This window comes from Danio rerio, chromosome 10 (genome assembly GCF_049306965.1).
Source record: "Danio rerio strain Tuebingen ecotype United States chromosome 10, GRCz12tu, whole genome shotgun sequence".
Classification (NCBI taxonomy): Eukaryota; Metazoa; Chordata; class Actinopteri; order Cypriniformes; family Danionidae; genus Danio; species Danio rerio.
Window position 1 is genome coordinate 31,812,388 of NC_133185.1, and position 21,719 is coordinate 31,834,106.

The 21,719-nt window shown below is 37.0% G+C and overlaps 1 protein-coding gene across 50 annotated transcripts in view; it reads left to right on the top strand.

The window, feature by feature from the left end:
• The window catches only part of ehbp1l1b (EH domain binding protein 1-like 1b), a 51,679-nt gene that overhangs the window by 17,503 nt on the left and 12,457 nt on the right, over positions 1-21,719 (top strand). For 2 of the 50 annotated variants that reach the window (XM_021479360.3, XM_021479361.3), the window contains exons 7-21: positions 51-125; positions 1,234-1,500; positions 2,565-2,726; positions 2,916-3,071; positions 4,702-4,989; positions 6,394-6,453; positions 6,810-6,981; positions 8,517-9,203; positions 11,094-11,474; positions 11,779-12,198; positions 13,081-13,431; positions 13,684-14,373; positions 16,740-17,921; positions 20,593-20,833; positions 20,914-21,086. In XM_021479360.3, the coding sequence (XP_021335035.2) occupies positions 51-125; positions 1,234-1,500; positions 2,565-2,726; positions 2,916-3,071; positions 4,702-4,989; positions 6,394-6,453; positions 6,810-6,981; positions 8,517-9,203; positions 11,094-11,474; positions 11,779-12,198; positions 13,081-13,431; positions 13,684-14,373; positions 16,740-17,921; positions 20,593-20,833; positions 20,914-21,086 (5,305 nt within the window). The remainder of the gene's footprint in view (positions 1-50; positions 126-1,233; positions 1,501-2,564; positions 2,727-2,915; positions 3,072-4,701; positions 4,990-6,393; positions 6,454-6,809; positions 6,982-8,516; positions 9,204-11,093; positions 11,475-11,778; positions 12,199-13,080; positions 13,432-13,683; positions 14,374-16,739; positions 17,922-20,592; positions 20,834-20,913; positions 21,087-21,719) is intronic. The other 48 variants (XM_073914802.1, XM_073914803.1, XM_017358054.4 and 45 more) reach the window with 30 other exon arrangements.

Consider the following 21,719-nt stretch of genomic DNA (forward strand, 5'->3'; position numbering starts at 1 on the left):
TACTTCCTCACATACTAGAATTTTTCCTTCTGTCTTTCTCTCACTCTCAGCACCTCACCTTTCTCTTCGATCAACACGCTTCCAAGAAAAGAGACCTGCGTCTTTTAAGAGCCCTTCAGCAGCAGGTACTTACATTTACATATGCTCTTTGCATGTTCTCTCTTGTATTCTCTCTGTCTGATCGCTTTAATGTCATTTAAATTCAACTTTAGATAAAAACCACATACAATTAATGTGCTCCATTGAAATATTTCTAAAAGAAATATGATTCTCATGTTCATTCTTACTCCTTCATTGCTATAACTTGCATTTCTTCATGGATTTCATTAAATTATTACAATTTAAAGGGAGATGTTCACCCATTAAAACCCACTTATCATCATGTTTTTGTCAGAACCCTCATGTTTTTTGTTTATTTGCTTTTATCGATGGACATAAAAGGCAATTTTAAATATTTTATTTAGAATTTTAGTTAGAATTTCATTAAACATACAGTTGAAGTCAAAATTGTTAGCTCCTCTATTTTTTTTTTCTTCAAATTTCTGTTTAACGGAGAGATCTTTTTCAGCACATTTCTAAACATAATAGTTTAATAACTCATTTCTAATAACTGATTTATTTTATCTTTGCCGTGATGACAGGAAAAATATCTAGTCAAATATTATTTAAAGACACTTCTATACAGCTTAAAGTGACATCTAAAGGCTTAACTAGGTTAATTAGGTTAAGTAGGCAGGTTAGGGTAATTAGGCAAGTTATTGTATAATGATGGTTTGCTCTGTAGACTATCGAAAAAATATAGCTTAAAGGGGCTAATAATATTAGTAACCTTAAAATGTTTTTAAAAAAAATTAAAACTGCTTTTATTCTCACAATAATACAAATAAGACTTTCATCAGAAGAAAAAATATTATCAGACATATTGTGAAAATGTCCTTGCTCTGTTAAACAGCATTTGGAAAATATTTAAAAAAGAAAACAATATTCAAAGGGGGGCTAATAATTCTGACTTCAACTGTATATATAAACTATAGTATTCAAATGAGGAATAATGTGAGGTGATGAAAATAAACATGTCATAATCTTCTTTGGGTGAACAAATCCTTTAAATGTATTTTATGGTACATACCTCATTTATCTCTTTTGCTTCATCCCTCTCCCTCAACCTGCTCTTTTCTTTTCTCTTTCTCTCCTTTGCTGTATTATATTCTCCATTTTTCATCCTAACCTCAGTCAGTGGTAAAGAGAGGCCTTCTGCTGGCCTCCTCTCCCGACCAGCGTCTACCACTGTCCATAAACCTGACCTACCATCACGTCCACCTTTACCCACTCCACCTAGTCCAACCCCTCGCACCATGCCCTCACCCGCCCGCACCAGACCTCCACGTCCACCACCTATTGCCCTGCCACAGGCTCTACCTGACCCCCACACAGAGCAAAACACTGCCGGTTCACTCCCTCCAGCATTGCCTAAAATCTTCCAGCCCTCCCCTGGCTCAGGTACCACAGTACAGTGTAGTATAGTGTTTCTGTCAACAATCTTCTTTTCTGATGAAAGCAGGACAATAACTACACTTGTTTACTTGGTCAGAAAGATCTGTATTTAGCAAGGAGATGCATTACAAAAGAAAATGCATTAGTTAGGATTTTTTTTTTCTGTTCATCATAGGATCCTGAATTTGCTTTTGCATCATTTAGACAAACTAAATTATGCATCAAAAATTCTGACAATTCTGAATTGATTATTATTTGTGATATTATGGAAAACAACCCTCTTGCTTGTGTGATGATACTTAATTATAGCTTATTAATAAAAAAAACAAAACAAGAAACCCATAGAGGAACTCTTCTTTGCTTTCGAAACGTATTATTATACGGCTTTAACACACTGAATGCCTTTAGACTTTTAAGACATGTTTTTGTTTTTGCACAGATAGTGTGTGACATACTTGATAATGTCAGCTTGCATTTTGCTAAAACAACAATTGTAATAGTCATGCAGGTTGATTAAATTGCAATCTGTAATTTTACATGCTGTTTTGATAACTATGGCGTGCTTCTATTTGTGTATGTGGTGCAAAAAAAAATTGTTGCGTAGAACTGAGAAGTGAAATTCACTATGGCCACACGCACACTGGACAGTATAAGAGTCACAACGATTCAGTTAAAAAGAATGACAGCTGTGTTTTGCAGCTGTGTGTGCGTGTGTGCATGCGTGCGTGCGTGTGTGTGTGAGTTTTTACAAAAATTAACGTTCAAAATCGAATCTGTTTTTGCTGTTGCCACAGAAGAACCATTTTGGTTCCCAAAAAATCTTTTAGTAAACAGTTCTAAAAAACTATATTTTTTTAGTGGGAAAAACATTTTAATAACTAAACAATGTTTTTTTTCACTCAGAAGAACATCTTATATATCTAAATGGTTCTATGGATGTTTTCATGAATTCATCAATGCCAGTAAAAAAGCAACATTATATAATAGTGAAACAGCACTTATGCATCTGTGTATTTCTAAACCAAGCCTATTGTTTCTCCATCTGCTTTCCCCTCTGTGATTGTGTCCAGCTCCAGTGTCTTTCCCAAGAAGGCTGTCGGGCTCTGAGGGGCCTCCAGAGGGCCCCGTGACCTCTGACTATCCTCTGCTCAAACTCCCTCGGGCTTCTCTGTCTTCTCCAACGGATCCTTTCCTCCCTCAGCCTCCCTCTCCTCCTGATGTACTTGTGAAAGGTACAGAGTTTTTACAGTTTACTGTACATGTGTTTCTGATTTGACGCTGAATGAAACCTGAAGATGGCTTTGGGGAAGAATCGTTTCCTCTTAGTTTCTCTTAAGTTCTCACTTTTCTTGCCTCTCTGACTAATCCTCTTCTTTTACGTGGTCTGTGTCCTTTTTTGTGTCACTGAACTTTTGCCTCAGATTCTTTTGGAGCACCTCGTGCCAATGTTTTTAAGCCCAAGATTGTGCCCGGTGCTCGCCCTGTTTCCCCCACGCCAGTCCCCTTCCTCGAGCCCAAAACCTCCTCACTCTTGCTCTCCGACACGCTTAAGCGTCCATCTGCTGGCACTGTGCCAGGTATTGAGACATCCTCCAGACTGCATGGAAACAGATGTAGTGTTACTAAAGTGCATTACACTTAATGAAATATGATAAACACAACTGTTCACATTCACCAAGTCGTCACCTTAGAATTATAAGGTTCTATCTGCGTTCTAAATGATTTTGAGATATTGAGCTTCAAAGGTTTTGCACTCCATATAGCAAACAGTATGTGTGTAACAGTTCTGTTTCACACATTAACATGACAGAGGCCCTAAAAGTTCTCTAAATGTAAATGATCAAATTTCTCTTACATTTGCAAATTGGAGTAAAACAAACAGGGCAAATGCAGATAGAACCTTCTAAATCTAATAAGACATTTTCTGCTTGTAATTGTAAGGTTCTATCTGGCAGATCATTCATTGAAGCATTACTTTTCAAGATTACAATTAGTCTGCTGATTCATTTAATAAAAAAATGGGTGTTGTAACAATATGTTGATGCTTAAGAAAGTTACATTTTTGCTTTCTATCACATTGATTTAATGTTTTAGGATGAATTTTTTCCTTGTTCAAATTAACCATACAAGACTGTCCTAAATGTTTTGTCTAGTGCAGATGTTACTTTTATGTCAGTAATATGCCAATATTTATTGAGTTTCATGCTTTATATGAATTATTGAATTATATTTATTGAATTATTTGCCCCGTGAATTAAATTAAGCATTTACCCTTCAATGCTTAATATCAAATTTAAAGACTTTAAAAGAAAACAATGAGCAAAAGAAATGTTTAACAAAGTTTAATAATCACTGCAAATGTTTCACTGACTATACATATACTTATGAAAATATTTCACAATTAATATATTACATTTTTTTAGTACCTGTTTCTTTTTCAACAATGTAAAATTTAACATTTCATATCAAAGTCAGAAAATGCTTTAAAATCATCACATTTGCACACATATTCAGTTTCAGGGTTCTTCTCAATTTTGTTTAGTGCAGCATTATTTAGTCGACTGATTTTGTGTTTTTTCTGGTCTTTCCTGCTGTCAACGGAGCCGTCCTGGTTGCAATTAAAATACTGAAAAAGAAAGAACCTTATAGAGCCAAGCTAGAGTTCATTTGTTTATCCATTTGTTTTTTAAAATGTAAAAAGCTTATTAAAAAAAATCACATGATGTAAATAAGATTTCATTGAATAAAAATATGGGAATACCTTAATTTTGACAAAAATGTCAGACAGATCCTTATATTTCTAAGGTGACAAAATGTTCATTTAATATAAATAAATATTTTGTTTTTTTTTACACTTTAATCATTATTCATAAAATGTTAATTATTATTATTATTTTAACAGCATTGTAAACTTGATTTAGTGCATAGGCATTTTTTTGTTTTATATATATATATATATATATATATATATATATATATATATATATAACATAACTTGTACACTAAATGACATTTCTGTAAATTGTAAATGTTTTGAAAGTACATGATAGTCGTGCATTTTAGTTAAAAAATATATATATAAATAGAAAGAACATGTTCAAATACTTGGTCGAACTGATTTTACAGTTGAATTAAACCTTGCTTTGTTGCTTAAAAACCCAAGTTTCTCTTGAACCCATGTGCATATATGTTCTTTTTCTTTCTCAGATCTAAATGAACAGATGACGGCAGTGTCTGCATCTCCTTTTTTCACTGTCTCTCTAAATGAATCTGTGACCCCTGTTCCTCTGCTAAGCAAACCAGACCTTGAAGCCTTGTGCGAAACCCGTTATTCTTCTGGTCAATTTCCCAAGCCACCTTCACCTTCCTCCCTCTCCTTCCCACTGCCAGTCACTTTTACCCCAGCAGTTTCTTCCTCTTCTCTTCCTATCTTGTCCACTGATGCCCTCGCATCTGCCCCCTGCTGTTCACCACAATCTTCTTCGGCTCAGTCAGGTACTATCGCTTGCTTTAAAAATAAGAACAAGCTAAAAAATAACTAAAAATAAAAAGTGATTTATGCATTTTAGTTGGTTATTTACATATTGGTGTTTGGTGCCTAACAAACATCAAACTATCGCAAATGGGTTTTAACATGCATTACGTGTATTTTTAAAAATGATACCGCTTTCATCTTTGAGTAAATTACACAAACATGATTTGTGAAAATGGTGACATTATTTGCATGTGCAGAAAAAGTTCGTACGTGGCCTCTCCCAAATATAAGTGTCTTTCCTTGCCATTAATGTCTGGATAAAAGTAATGGCTAGTGCTGTGGTTGCTATACATACACATGTATACTTACTAACATCTGTCAGCATAATTTGTGGAAAGACTTGCTCTGAAAATTTTTTTTTACCCACACAACATTGGTTAAAAGCTGTCATTTTATGATAAAGTTTATTGACTTTTGGAAAATATTGCAAATGTTTGCCACAAATCTGAAACCAGTCTCATAGTGGACTACAGAACCGGATGCGAGCAGGTGCATAGTGCTTCTTTGAAAGTTGCACCACACTGTAGAAAGCTAATAGTTACTTTACTTGTGAGTAAAGTAAATGTGAGTAAACCCATTGTAACTTGTATTTTGTATTATATATAATTATCCACATAGTAATTTACTTTAAGGCAAAGTGTTTACTTTCCGCTTTAAAAACTGATTGCTTACCAATAGGTTTGCTCAAATGTTTTAACGAAAGTCAACTACTTGTTTTTTTTACAGTGCCAAGTACTACTCCTAATACTGTCGTTACAAATAATACAATTTTAGTCCGTTTTTTAAACATTTGTTTAGCTGTATCCTAAATTTAATCTCTATCATTTTGAGTTTGTCTTAAATAAAGCAAATAAAGATGTTTTGTCATGTTGTTCTGGATAGTCCCACCTATTTAGTAAAACAAATGAATGAAAAAAAAATAAAATTTCCTAAAAATTTTATGATGATATATATATTTCAAAAATATTTTATTACCTGTTTTTTCAAGAGTTCACACTTAGATATTGCTTGATAATAATAGAGGTTTGGGATGCTGTCCTGGAAGAGAACCATGAGGTCGTAGATAATTGAGCCCAGGGCTCCCATCTGGTTGATGAGCATGTAAGGGGAGTACGAGATCAGGTAGTTCTTGAGAGCTCCTCCTGGTAAAGGAGGAAAGGAGGAGATGGGGTAGATGGAGGGGTTTCTTTTGAAAACGAAGATAAGGGAGTAGTTTTAGCTTGGCTACTTATAGTAAGTTTGGATAAATCTGATTGGCTAACTATTGATTGTAGATGAGAAACCAGCAGTGATCAATCATATCACATGCTCCTCTCAAAATTAGTTTGTGAAACTTCACTTAATGAATATTATATGATTTTCAGATTTACCCAGAGAGCTCAACACACTTACAGAGGAGGATCAAACAAATCCATTTCTACAAGGTGAAAAAGTATTACAATATAAAACTGTCTAGCTACACCATTTCTTCACACTCAAGTAGTTCCTTCCTTCTGATGAACACAAAACAAGATATGGTAAAGAATGTTGGGGAAAAGCATGCATTAGTAGTAACATCCATAGTAGGAACAAAATATCCTATAGAAGTAAATAGCATTTTATCCAACATTCTCCAGTATTTCTTTCTTTGTGTTCATTAGAAGAAAAAAATCAAACAGGTTTTGAACAAGTATAGAGTGAGTAAATGATGGCAGCATTTTCATTTTTGGGTAAATATCCCTTTAATGATGAAAATATTCAGAAAATATGGTTCTGATTCAGTTTGTGTCATGTTTTACAGATATTCTTGCTGAAGAAGCGAAGAACTCTGAACCTAAAAACGAGCAGCATCACTCATCTCGGACCGTCAGCAGCATTAGCATTGCCAATCAACAAGTATCTTCTTCGCTCTCTCAACCTGAAACCAACAGCACAGAAAGAAAAGAGCTCAGACCTGCCATGGCTGTAAAAAGGTGAGCATTTAAATATTGGTTTTATGTTCTGTCATGAAGAACTTTACTAACATCAGTCTTTATTTTTGAATGTTTGTTAGTCCTCATATGATCACAATTAAAGGTATAGTTCACCCAGAAAAAAAATGTACTCACTATTTATGCACCCTCAAGTGATTTCAAACCTTTATGAGTTTCTTTTCACAAAAGATGTTATTTTGAAAAATGCTTGAATGTTGTAACCATTGGCAACAATAATAGAAGAAAAACAAATGCTAAATACTAAAGCTAATGGTTACAGTTCCACCAGCAGTGCGTAAGTTAAAACATAGCTTAGATGTGACTTAAAGGTACTCAATTTATGCACTACTAAATATTCGGTAACACTTTATTTGATGGTCCTTTTGAGTATTAGTCGACTGTGTGCTTAATATCTGTTGATATGCTCCTTCAACTGGCATTTAACTGACTATGAGAAACTTTGCGAGTACATGTCAACTTGCACTAACTCCAACCTAACAGTCTGCTTATAATCTAATGAGAATTAGTTGGCATGTAGATGCAATGTAACTTAAATTCAACAAACGGACCATCAAAATAAAGTGAACAAATATTTTTGTGTTGCACGACATAACGCTAAGTTCCAACTAAATATTTACGGCAGCATCACCTGATGTATAATGGTAGAAAAGAGATGACAGCGAGATTAGTTTACATAGAAGAGCTCGCGATGACAATTAAGAATGATCTCCCTCTACTCTCAGCCATAATTTCCTTCCAAATCTTGTATTTTTCGGTTTGTGAAAGAAGAGTTTATGATAGGAAGAATGATTTGATAACTTTGTGTTTTTCATGTGCATTCATGGCTGACGATGCAGGTATGTGCATCGTCTGTTATTAGTGACTGACTGTAATGTAATGCACTATGAAAGTGTCATTTGTCATTTCATTTTTATAGGACAGTTATATATAGATGCATTAGTTGCAGAATTTTAAAGCAGTTTAATGATTTAAATAGATTGGATATTACGTCATTAAATGTGACTACGCATGACTTTTTACAGAGAGTTTATGACCTACTAACTACAGTTTGCCTTAAGAACATGTGGTGCAACCGAAGTACAAATAAATTTAGTTACAAACTAGCTAGTAGTAACTAAGCCTTTAGTGTGGACTTAACGTTCCAGTTTAAGAAAGAACGGTCGGTCACACTTTATTTTGGTTCGTTTACTGAATTTAAATTACATTGCATCTACATGCCAACTAATATTCATTAGATTATAAGTAGACTGTAAGTTTAGGGTTAGTGTAAGTTGACATGTACAGTTCATCAGCCTATCATAAACAGACCAAGACATTTGCCTACACCATCCATCCTCCATAGCTTCCCCTCAAAACTCCAATCCTGCATTAATCCTGCTTGTCCTGTTTTCACCACTAACATTGATGCATCGCAAATATGGAAAACCTGCATCTAACTAACCATTCCAACCATGCTCTGTGGACTCTTACCCAACATTTTGCCACATTTGACACCAAATATCTTTGTCTCCCAGTCTTGGTATTGAATCATCATCAGGAGGACAGCCTGTGGAAACTTTCGGATCTGAGGAACTGGACATTAGGACTGTTCCTTCTCCTCAGCCATTCTCAAGTCCAGCAACAAAACCTCTTTCATCTGCAGTTTTCACTCAAATGGAGAAAAAACAGCCAGTTTTTATCGCAGAGAAACCACCATTGGCTGAGGAAGAGCCGGATTTTAAAGTGGCTGATTATGATAAAGTGATCATGACCTCTCAGCCTCTCATCAAAGACGTTACATTTGAGAAACAGCCTGAGAAAGAGCCCCTCAGAACTGACAGTGAAAAACAAATGCAGTCCAGTCAGGTTCAAACTTTTTCACTAACCACTGATGACTTACTGAAGAAAACAGAAAGCACAAAAAATGACTCAGCAGAGGAAGTTGTTTTGAAAGAGGAACCGAATGAACTGAAGGGTACTTTACTTTGTGCCGACCTCAACAAGTCAGACGAGGACAAAATCATCAAGAAATTTGCCTCCGCTTTGGTTACCAATTTAGAGCAAAATGCTCCCAACGTATTATCTAGTTCATCACAAGATTATCATAAGGAAAAGACTCAAGTGTTGATGGAAGAAGTCCTTACATCTAATACCAGTGGGAATTTGAGAGAAAAACAATCCCATAAAGATGATCTGGACAAGAATTTAATAATTGAGGAAAGGTGAGTTTGTTGTGTTACACTCCCAAATACATGAACTTTCCGGTTTTCAGCCACTTCCAGTTTCAGGTATCCCATATCTGTCCTCGAATGAAGCTTATTTGAATAGTTAAGCTTATAAAACTCACTTCAGTGTCATGAATAGCAACTGTTCTATAGATAAGGCATTTGACTGGTGCAGTATGAACAGATAGGTCTGTGTATCTTCTCCCTCAACCGCAGAACTATACTTATGTAGAATTACATCATCCACATCAATTCTCCAGAAGCTTCCTGAAGTCCCTGATATACTTCAAGTGAAATCGAAAGACAAAACTCAGGCCAAAACAAAGTTTGTTTTGAATTTCTTTCAGGAGTTTAAAACAGCTTGCTAAATCCTTCTGGAAATACATAGTACAGTATACAGTACAGAGTACTAATAGACCATGGCAGTTGTATTGAATGTATTAAGTGGATGTGACTCCACTTTTATAAACTTGGAAGGTTTCTCTAGTGTGTTTTTTTTTCAGTCAGGCTAAATTTAGTTTAGGTGTCATTATGTTCTTTAGATGGGAACAACAACACTAATATTATTAATAATATTTTTAAAACTGTCATGCAATTGACATGCACATTGTAGCTTGACTTGTAACTTGATTTGAGAATTCCAGACGTAAATTATTTTCAATAACAAAACTAGTACATTTGTAGTTCATCATGCACAACAATAATAATAACCTCATTACCATACTGAAAAAATTGAAGCCTAGCTCTATGTTTCTATGAAATTTGTTATAAAAACTTTTAAACACATTTAAAATTTGATATGAATATCCCATGCACCTTTTTGCTTGTTACATTTCTGGTTTGTTAACTACTGTAAAACCATGATCATGGTGATTATTTAAAAGAAAAGCATTCTATGTTATTGCACGTTGTTATCAAGGTTGTGGAAAATAATGGCACAGCTTCATTTATTAATTCAATTGTGATTTGCATCAGAGAGCTCCGTAACAATCTCAAACAAATGCAAAATGTGACCATTTAGTCACAGTCTGGAGGCCTATATGAGTAAAACACTGAGTACTTTTACATGGACACTAATTATCTAATTTTAATACAATTAAGACAATATTCTGATTAAGACTCCACCTTGTAAACAACGATTTTTGATTAATTTAATTAGATTAAAGAACATATTCTAACTTAACAGAAATCGAATTAAGACATGTGGAGTATGCAGATTTTATTTGCATAATTGTAGTGCAGCACAGAGATGTAAACACCTTAATCAAACTATTACAGTCATGGCGGACTTGTCGCTGCATCTTGTAACAGGATAGTCTATACACACATGGCTATTTGACCGAACATTATAAAGCTGCACCTACTGAGTCAGTAAAGGACCACAGACATACAGATCATGAAATGCAGAGGTTTTTTTTCTTTCTATTGGCTGTGCAGTATCAAACACCATTAAAACAACATTCTTCCAGCAGTCCTTACTTCATACGCTAATCTACTACCTCACACAGGGGGCATGAATAAAGTGTTCCTGAATGAAAGGGAAACTGCCGGACTGCAGTTAAGGTCAAAAAAATAAATAATAAAACACCTGAAAATCAAGAAACTTCTATGGAAAGGTGAATAGCGTGGTGATGTAATGGCTTTAATTGAACTATGTGCTATAACATGTAAAACGGGATCATGAAAGGAACATTCAAAATGCAGTTCAAGTAAACACCTTAATCATATTATTGTCTTATTCAGAATAGGGCAAATAATTCAATGACTGATGTCCATGTAAACGTAGTCAATGTCTTGACTTTTCTTTACTAAATGCTCCTTTCTCTTTGTTTCTTACAACATTTTTTCTTTCTGTCTCTTTTTCTTTCTTTTCTTCAATGCACTTAGTCAAAATGAAATGGCCTTCACTACACCTGAATGTCCTAGCGTTGGTCTCTATCCGGCTGCCCATATTAAATCAGATCAGCCTAAAGAGCTTCCTCTCATTCATTCCCAATCCCTGGACCTCCAAATTCTTAAATGCATCCCAAAACAAACTCCAGCAGTCAGTGAACCTGCCAAACAAGAGCTGATTGTGAAGGAGTCAGACAACACAGTGTTGGAGGTCCCGTCAAATGCCCAAGCAGAAGTACCAATCTGGAGTTGTCTGGAAGAGAAAGTACAAGATCAAGAGGATACATTGAGAGATGAGGAGATACATGAGCACAAAACACCTCAGAAAATGCCAAAGTTAGAAACTAAATCCTCAAAAAAGTCTGTAGAATCAGGGTAAGAGATATTTTGATCGTCTCTAATGATGGACCATGATTAAATTCTTGCATGTTTTGCATGAGTTTTGCCACACATCATTTTAAGTGTGTTTTGGGGTGTTTGTATACTCTCAACTATTAACAGGAGAGTGGGATTTGGCAAGCCATACAAACTGAAGATTTGGATATAAGCTTCTGATACTGGCTTCATATTTGCATTAGTGTTATAATAGGCAAACGTGTGAATAGAGACTCGTTATTGCATGCTTTGGTCAAAACAAGGTAGGTAAAGAGTGACATAAACCCTATTCCTTACCTCACAGAGATGAAAAAGCAGTTTCTGAGGATGCTGAGAATTGTATTTTAAGTGAACCAGTGTCCCAGCAGCCACTACCCTCCATTGTCCTTAAACCACAGCCATCTGAGTCTGTTAAGGAGAAGAAAATAGAAGCTGTTAAAGTCAGTATACCGGTCCGTATGAAGCCTGCGCTTCCTGTGATCTCCCCTGCTGCTTCTGTAAAGGGAAAGGACAACAGGACATCGCTACATCTGGAGGAACTTTGCCCTATGACGCCCAACCAGTCTCTGGATACAGAGTCCTACGGAAATAGTTTAAGGAAAAAGGTCACGTTTGAAGCAGAAAGTGTGTTGTGGGCCACAGTAGAGGAGAAAACAAAAGAAAACAGTGATGAGGGTGTAAGCTTGGGCGAGTTGAAACTGGAGAAGGAGGTTCTGGATAAGGGGTAAGTTAACCCCCGAGGCATGGAGTTTTGTGGAGACTATTGGGGATTGCATGCTTTGCAAGAACTACTGTTTAAACGTTAAGGCTGATTTATACTTCTGCGTCAAACGCAGGCGTATGCTACGGCGCTGATGCATAGCCCTTCGCCGTGGCCGTCGGCGTCGCTGACGTGCACCTCTCAAAAAATGTAACTACACGTCGCAACGACACGTAGCGCAAGCTCTGTGATTGGTCGGCTTGGTAGCGCTGATGAGTTTGGGCGGGACTGAGAGCCGTGTGAATGGTGCGAGCCTGATAGAGCGATTGTTTACAAGTGTGGAGTCCCGTGAAGGAGCTCCGGATGGAAAGTTTTGTTTTGAGTTTACCTCATAGTTAAAGTTGTTGCACGTCCGCCGGTTCCTGCCTCAAAATGAGCGAGTTTGAGCCACTTGTACATCCCGGAAGTGTTCAGGAAAAGCCAAACAGCAGCGAAGAAACTCGACACAGAGGAACATTTACACCTCACTGCCAACTAGCATTTCGGAAGTGTTAATGCAGATCAACAGTGACAGCGCACAAAAGTAAAAATGCACAGCTACGCACGTTGCATGCGCCGTGGGTTACGCCGGGTATATGCAGAAGTATAAACCCAGGCTTTAGGGGTCAGTGGAAGTTTTTTGCTTATTTGTAAAAAACTAACATTTTCCAGACCCCAAACTTTTTTAACGGTTGTATATGTTGATATTTTTAATAATTTCAGCATCACATCATCAATCTATCAGTTCATTATGCCTGAGCTTCTAATGCATCTCTTGAAATAAGCATTTGTTTTACTTGCTGGGAGGGGGAGAATTTTGATGATCAAAGGTTATTCTTGTCACTTAAACCTTTTGGTTCATGGCAGCCAACTTGGTCAGAAAACATCAGAAATCAAGCCGGAGGAGCAAGATGATTCCTTCATTTCCACTCATAAAAACACTAACCAAGAATGCCAGGAAATAGAAAAGACAATAGACAAGGATGATTCAGATGATAAGCAGATGGTGAAAACCGACAGTGAGACTATTTGCACAACTCAAGATGAACTTGAAGATGACCTGAAGTCTGTAGATGTGTGTTCAGAGACCCAACTCAGCCATGACCTGGATGTGAAAACTGACAAGTACCTGGACTCAAGCAAACAGGAGCATGACTCTGATCAAGAGGATGTATCTGTAGGCTTCATACGGGGGATTTTTGGTGTCCTTTATAAAGGGTAAGTGGGATGGATGTGAGATTTGTGGAGTTTCCTTTGACTTGGCATCTGCATGGCTGTATTTTGAAACATAAATGTTGTCATTGTGACCATGCATTTGCAAGAAAGCTTTTGCATCTAGTGTTAGGGTGTCCTATAGTAGAGAGAAGCATAGCCTGCTTGTTTGATGAAATAGTAACTAGTACTGGCTTTTTGTGAACGGAAACTATTGGTTCAATGTAATTATGTCATCTAAATGTCCTCATCCTTTAGTTATGAGACTGTGACGTCTATACTACAGCAGCCAAGCGAAGCAGAAACAGATGTTACAGATGACCCAATCTTGGATAATCAAGATGGACCCGTGGTTGAAATCCTTCCTCCCGAGGCCTTCTGCGACACCAAAATTAAGCATGCAACTGTCGATGAGCCTCAGGAGTACCTGTTCAAGGATTTGTTGCCATCTGGCGAGTTACAGATAGATATACAGACCTCCGAGCCTGTGGCCATGAGCCTGGTGGAGTGTCTAAAACTGGCTGCCAGAGAAACTCAAACCAGATCCGTTAATGATAAAGAAAACCCTTCAGAACAGAAAACAACAAATGTGAAGTCTCAAATAATGACACCTAAACAAAGCATGACAGTAGATTTGAAACCTGAAATTGTGGTGTCAAATGAAGAAAAGAAACCTCTGGAAACCACACAAGAAGACATAACTGTTAAGGAAGAAGTGCAAAACATGAGCATTGTGGAAATAGATGGTTTGGTGGCCAACGTTAAGGAGATACAAATACAAGAAAACTCAGGAAGAAATGAACACGAGAAATTTCAGCACAGCAAGAAAACAGCAGTGGATTTAAGGCCTTTAACGGCGTCAGAGGGGTCACAGGAAGAGCTGGAGTTTGAAATGGGTCAGGAAGACTTAGGGACAGTGTGGTCTGCTGATCTATATATGGACGGAGGGTAAGTGCATGGGACGCTTTCTCCGCCTGCACTGCCCTCATTTTTATTACCCTCCTTACCTGAACGGCACGATTTTGGCAATGTTCCGTCTGGCTGACAGGAGTTGCATTACGTTATTCGTATCTGTCTGTGACGAGGGCTGATGTGACTGTGGATTTATTTCAAGCTGATATATATGTTGTGGGTTTGTGTTTTCATTGTCTTTTAAATGTGTCTTGTGTCCTATGGTCAGCAAGTCTTTTAAGAAATGGGTCGGGATACGCTCGGCTCGGTCTGTTGGCATTTCTGTGTGGAGTTTGCATGTTCTCCTTTTGTTTGCGTGGGTTTCCTACAGGTGCTCTGGTGTCCCCCACAAGTCTAAAGACGTGGTTTAGGTAAATTGGGTAGGCTAAATTGTCCGTAGTGTATGTGTGTGAATGAGTGTGTATGGATGTTTCTCAGTAATGGGTTGCAGCTGGGAGGGCATCTGCTGCGTAAAACTTATGCTGGATAAGTTGGCAGTTCTTTCCACTGTGGCAACCCTGGATTAATAAAGGGACTAAGCTGAAAAGAAAATGAAATGAAATTAAGCCGAAAAGAAAATAAATGAATGAATGAATGAATAAATTCGACAGGACCACTTGCTTAAGATTGACCACAGCTGGTCCCGCATTAGATAACACATGATTCACTAATCAGACAATTCCGTACTATAAATAACCAGAGTTTCTTACTGCACTTATCTTCGTCTTGAAGAATCCCCTCCCTCACTCCTCCCTCCTTTTTCTAGAACATGGCTGCGACACGACGGCTCAGTGATTAGCACTGTTGCCTCACAGCAAGTCACTGGTTAAAAGTTCTTACTGGACCAGTAAACATTTCTGTGTGGAGTTTGCATGTTCTCTCCGTGCTCAAGTGGGTTTCGTTGTTTCCCCCGACAGTCCAAAAACATGCTATATAAGTCAATTGACTATACCAAATTGACACTAAATACTACTTACTAAGAGCTCGTCTAGCTATCACTATAATCTGTCATTAGCCATAAACGAGTCGGGGGATTCATCAAGATCTACCTGAGCTCAAACTCCCATCTCGCTCTACAAACTGGAGGGAGCCCAGGGCTTGGGGATCTTATAAGCTCAGGGCTTTTGCCTAGGACAGCATGCCAAACTTAGCTTTATAATCAATCAATCAATCAGTGTTGTATAATCAACACTGAAATTGAAAAACAAAGCATCATCAAGGCATCAGAAAGCTTAATTGTAGACGCCTCAGAAAGACCACAAGATGTAAACGTCAATGAGGATGTTTCTCCAAGAAGCTCAGTGGTTCCTTGGCCATTTCCTTCTCCTAAACTTGAAAGACACCTAGAGACTTCTAAAAGCACAGATAGTTCAAGTGTAAAGAATGATGACCAGTCGGAGGAGAGTGTTCTGTTAGAAAAGATCCGTCAAATGGCAGAAGATGAAATGGCTAAACCAGCATCTACTCCCCCACGTGCTAAAATACGCTTGATACCCTGCAAATCTGATGTCGGGGGATTCATCAAGATCTACCTGAGCTCAAACTCCCATCTCGCTCTACAAACTGGAGGGAGCCCAGGGCTTGGGGATCTTATAAGCTCAGGGCTTTTGCCTAGGACAGCATGCCAAACTTAGCTTTATAATCAATCATCAGCTAAGTGTGAACTCTTGAAAAATCCCTTAGTGTTGTTTTGAATTATTTACATTCATAAATTAATCCTTTCTCCCTCAAAATATTAAGCAACCAAAATTATTTTGACACTGATAAAAAATACCAAGAAATGTTTCAAATAGATTTATTAGAATTATTCATGAAGGACCTTGTGACACTGAAGACTGGAGTAATGATGCTGAAAATTAAACTTTCTTATCATAGGAATAAACTATTTTATTGAGTGATTGATTAACATTCCACAACATTACTATTTTGTTTGTTACCATTTTAATAATCATTGTGTTTCTTTAACATTTCTTTGGTGAGACTTTTTCCATTTTTCAGAAACACTGAAAAATGTTACCAACACCAAGCTTTGGAGTAGTATTGTATATATGATGAGCATGAAATACATGGTGTTGGTTTCTTTTGTAATAGAGCAGGCTTTGATTTTGGGCTCTCTGTGGTTTTTCAAACAGGACTGAACAGCAATTTCACAGCTTGTTTGTCTATTTTGCAACTGCACGCTTGCAAAATACGTGTCGCACCAACTGTGGGCTAGCACTGCTCTTTGTAGCCCCTTGCTGGAAGTGATTGTGCCTTTTCACATAATTGCATTTTAACTGAAAACCCTTTGCACGCTATAATAATATCCAACTTGGTAAGATACAACATTTTGATATCATGTTCTGGTGTCCTGTTTCTCACAGACCAGACGAATCCTCAATACCACGAATACTAAGAGATTTCCCACCCACACAAATGCTGAAATCACCTCAGACTGTCTTTCCACCAGAATCAACATTGTCATCATTAAAAGACACTGCACCAATGGAGGCAATTTCCCAATCTGCAAGCAAAGTTGACCCTCCCTACCAAGACGAGAGTACACAGTCTCTACCGCCAGTTCCTTTACAGGAAGTCGGCCTTGATGCCATAAATCCTGATGTTAGTTTTGCAGCCGCTCCACAGTGCGATGAAAGGCTAACCACTTTATCACACATAACTACAGAAACAGCAGCTGCAAACACTGAAATATGCAAAGATAATGCAGAAGAGACAAGTAGTAATAACTTGTCACCACTTGAGGGCAACATTACCAACACTACATGTATAATCAACAATGAAATTGAAAAACAAAGCATCATCAAGGCATCAGAAAGCTTAATTGTAGACGCCTCAGAAAGACCACAAGATGTAAACGTCAATGAGGATGTTTCTCCAAGAAGCTCAGTGGTTCCTTGGCCATTTCCTTCTCCTAAACTTGAAAGACACCTAGAGACTTCTAAAAGCACAGATAGTTCAAGTGTAAAGAATGATGACCAGTCGGAGGAGAGTGTTCTGTTAGAAAAGATCCGTCAAATGGCAGAAGATGAAATGGCTAAACCAGCATCTACTCCCCCACGTGCTAAAATACGCTTGATACCCTGCAAATCTGATTTTGAACTCCCTCCAACTCCACCTCTACAACTTAAATCCAGCATGAAAACGCCCGTAGATGAGATACAGATACATTTAGATCAGACAAAAATCACAAATCCACCTTCAGTGATTTTCCAGGAGCAAACAGACGAGGAGATTAATAACAGTCAGTCTCAGACTTCATCTGCACCAATGGAGAGTTTTACGTTAGATGACAGACAGAAAGAGGAAAGTGCTAATAATGCGGTTTTAGATGACAACGTCCTGTTAAACAAGCGAGAACCAAACATCCAGCTGGAATGCGTAGCAGCTGAAGGGGAGCGCCAAGATACGTCAGCTGCTGAGCCCACAGAGAACGCAGAAACACAAGCTAAAACTGAGAAAGAGGAACAACTAGATTTAAGTGTTGATAGAAGTGAAGAGACTCAAATGGAGCTGGATAAACCACCATCTCCTGTGCCTGATGAATTGTAAGTTTGAGTGGTGTGTAAAAAGTACAATTCAGTTTTATTTTACCATGTTGTTTTGTTGGAACTGAATGTCGTCAATGGTTCACACAATTTTTTATGTTTACTAATGAGTAATATACTCATAACAGAGTTCTTTTTCATGCTTAATTTAGTTGTAAAAAGAAGTTCAATGATGCCGTTCATGCTTCTGAGCGATGTCAATATAATTACTACCTGTTTCGTTCAGTTTGCATCACATTAATTTATTTTATGATTTCTCTTTTAAGCATACTGATGCCTTTTTGTTCACAAAGTCAATTTATTTGATCAAAATGTAGCATGATATTGTTAAATGTATATATTTTTTATTCTTTTATATATATTTATACATATATATGCTTATATATATATATATATATATATATATATTGTTTTAATAAAACAATGTCTATTTCTATTTGTGATGGTATGAAGCAGTGTTTCTCAACCACATTCCTGGAGGACCACCAACACTACATGTTTTGGATGTCTCCTTTGTCTGTCACACCACTTACAGGACTTTCAATCTCTGCTAATGAGCTGATGATCTGAATCAGGTGTGTTTGGTTAAGGAGACATGGAAAATGTGCAGAGCTGGTGGTCCTCCAGGAACATGGTTGCACTTGCATAAAGCATAATCACTACAGTCTTCAGTGTCACTTGAACCTTCAGAAATAGTTGATAAATGATGTTTGATGCTCAAGATAGAAAATATATTACATCACAATGTATTATCGACAATTATTTTGGAAAGCATTTTGGTGGAAACTAAAAATATGTTGCAAGTTTTCTTTTGTGAATACTGCATGAATACAGCACACACAGGTGCTGGCCATATAATCAGAATATCTTTAAAAAATTGTTTTATTTCACTAATTCTATTCAAGGAATGACAACTTGTATAATGAGTACATTCATTCCACACAGACTGGTATATTTGTATTTCTTTTCATTTTGATGACAACTAATAAAAACTCAACCCCAAACTCAGCAGCAGTCCAGTATTTAGCCCAGGTGAGACGATTCTGACATTGTCTGTTGTTCAGAAGTGGCTTGACACAAGGAATGCAACAGTCTTGTTACTTCTGTGTGTAGCAGCTCTTGAAGCACTGACTCCAGCTGCAGTCCACTCTTTGTGAATCTCCCCCACATTTTTGAATGGGTTCTGTTTTACAACTCTCTCCAGTGTGTGGTTATTCCTATTGCTTGTACACTTTTTTCTACCACATCTTTTGCTTTCCTTCAACGCTCTATTACTGTGCTTGGACACAGAGCTCTGAGACCAGCCAACCTCTTTGCAATGGCTTTTGTGTCTTGCCCTCATTATACCAGGTGTCAATGATCGTCTTTTGGACAGCTATAAAATCAGCCATCTTCCCCATGATTGTGTAACCTACAGAACTAGAGACCATTAAAGCCCTTAGCAGGTGTTTTGACTAAATTAGCTGATTAGAGTGTGGCACCAAGTGTCTTCAATATTGAACGTTTTCACGTTATTCTCATTTTTAAGATACTGAATTTGGGGTTTTCATTGGTTAGTATAAAAATCAACAACATTAAAGGAATTAAAAAGTTGGATTACATCAGTCTGTGTGGAATGAATGTATTTCTTATGTAAGCATCACTTCTTGAATGGAATTAGTGAAAGCACCTTGGTATTAGTATAGTATTAGTTTAGTACCTTAGCATCAGTGATGACCAGCACCTGTGTTTGATATAGAAAATCATTTTCTATCACTTCTTTTTTGATTTAGTAGGTCTTCTCTGCATGAAACTAATAATTTATTTTTAAAAATCACATTGACTGCAAACCTCTGAAGGGTAGTGTAAGAACACTGTGAATAATATTTTGCATGTATTTTTTTCAATAACACCTAAACAACGCCAAATATATTGCAGATACCAAAAATAAAAGAAAATGCATTTTACATAGTATAACAATTTTGTTTTTACTTTATAGTGGGAATATGGCATTTAGAAAACAAATGACGAAGAAGCAATGAATCAAAACTGAGGTTGCACAATATTGGAGAAAACTGGCAATGTGATGTTTTTGTTTTTTTGCAATGTCTATTGCCGTATGAACAATCAGATGACTTGAACAGCTCTATTTGGCAATAATTTATTATTTTAGAATGATTCTGTAATTCTGTTGGATTATTTATATGCATAAAATGCAACAAACAAATTACAAGCATACATAAATACAGCAGAACAAAGATACAGAAAGCAATAATGCATTATGGTCTTCTGGAAAACCTACCAGTATTCATTTACAGAAACTGAATAATCAAATTTAAAGGTCACACTTCATTTTGATGGTCCGTTTGTTGAATTTAAGTTACATTGCATCTACATGCCAACTAATTCTCATTAGATTATAAGTAGACTGTTAGGTTGTTGGGGTTGGGGTTAGGGTTAGTGTAAGTTGACATGTACGTCCAAAGTTTCTTATAGTCAGTTAAATGTCTGTTGAAGGAGCCGTATCAGCAAATATTAAGCAGACAGTCTACTAATACTCAAATGGACCATCAAAATAAAGTGTTATCAATTTTTTAAAAAAAATTTATATTGTCTAACCCTAGTGGAAATCACATATTCAAAAATGTGTTAGAAAGTAACGTCAGTAACATGTTTCCTGTTCTTTTTATAGGAATAGTCATCCTCAGGAAAAAGAGTCCTCTAGTTTGACCCAGGAACCTAAAGGGGTCGAGACACCATCTAAAAGCCCAGACAGTGTGCAGGTCAATGGCCAGACCACCATAGAAGCGTCGCATGTCATCGTGCCTCCAATGCGCAGTAAAAAGAAAATAATCCCACCACCAATGGATCTCACACTGGTAAAATCAATAGATGAGTCAAACAGAGACGGCTCAGCAGTGCCTGCGTGGAGTGTGAGTGGTGTATTTATATTTTAGCATCTTGTTATACTCTAAACTTTGGTTTTTCTAACCACGTCTTGTTGTTTTTTTAGTATGCCAGTCCATTGCCCAGTCCTGGTCTGGTGACCTCCACTCAGTCTTTGCTGGAATGGTGTCAAGAGATCACAAAGAAGTATAGAGGTGTAAAAATCACAAACTTCAGCACATCTTGGCGTAACGGCCTGGCTTTTTGTGCCATCTTACATCACTTCCACCCTGAGATAATGTGAGTTTCTGGTGTGTTCATGTCATATTCAGCCTAAATTCAGTTTGTCTGCAGTAGCATTAAAGAAAAAATTGATTAACCCCACATAACCTTTTTAGTCTTGGGATAGAAAGTGCCCATCCAAAATGAACTAAAGTGCCCCCGCTACACTTTTCTTTGTTTTCATCCCTGTTTTGAATGCTACCTTGTATTTACCGTACTACTACTGTATAATATACATGGTATATTTATAAAAAATTAAGAAAATGTTTGAAATTTCCCATGATTTGTCACCATAACATTACAACATAACATTCACTTAAAATCTTAACTACCTTTAGCATTTTTTATAACATTGTTAAAAGTAGGGCTACAGAATATATTGCAAAATTATTGTTATCGTGATAATAGTATGTACAATATACATATTGCAGACATGTGTGATAAATTACATTTATTTTATGGACTGGTTGTTTATCTATATCTGACCAGTCAGATGGGACCTTACTATCTATATCTTTTACCGGTTTATTTTAATATTATTCATTCATTCATCTATTCATTCATTCATTCATTTTCCTTCAGCTTAGTCCCTTTATTTATCGGGGATCGGCACACTTTTCCAGCATATGTTTTACGCAGCGGATGCCCTTC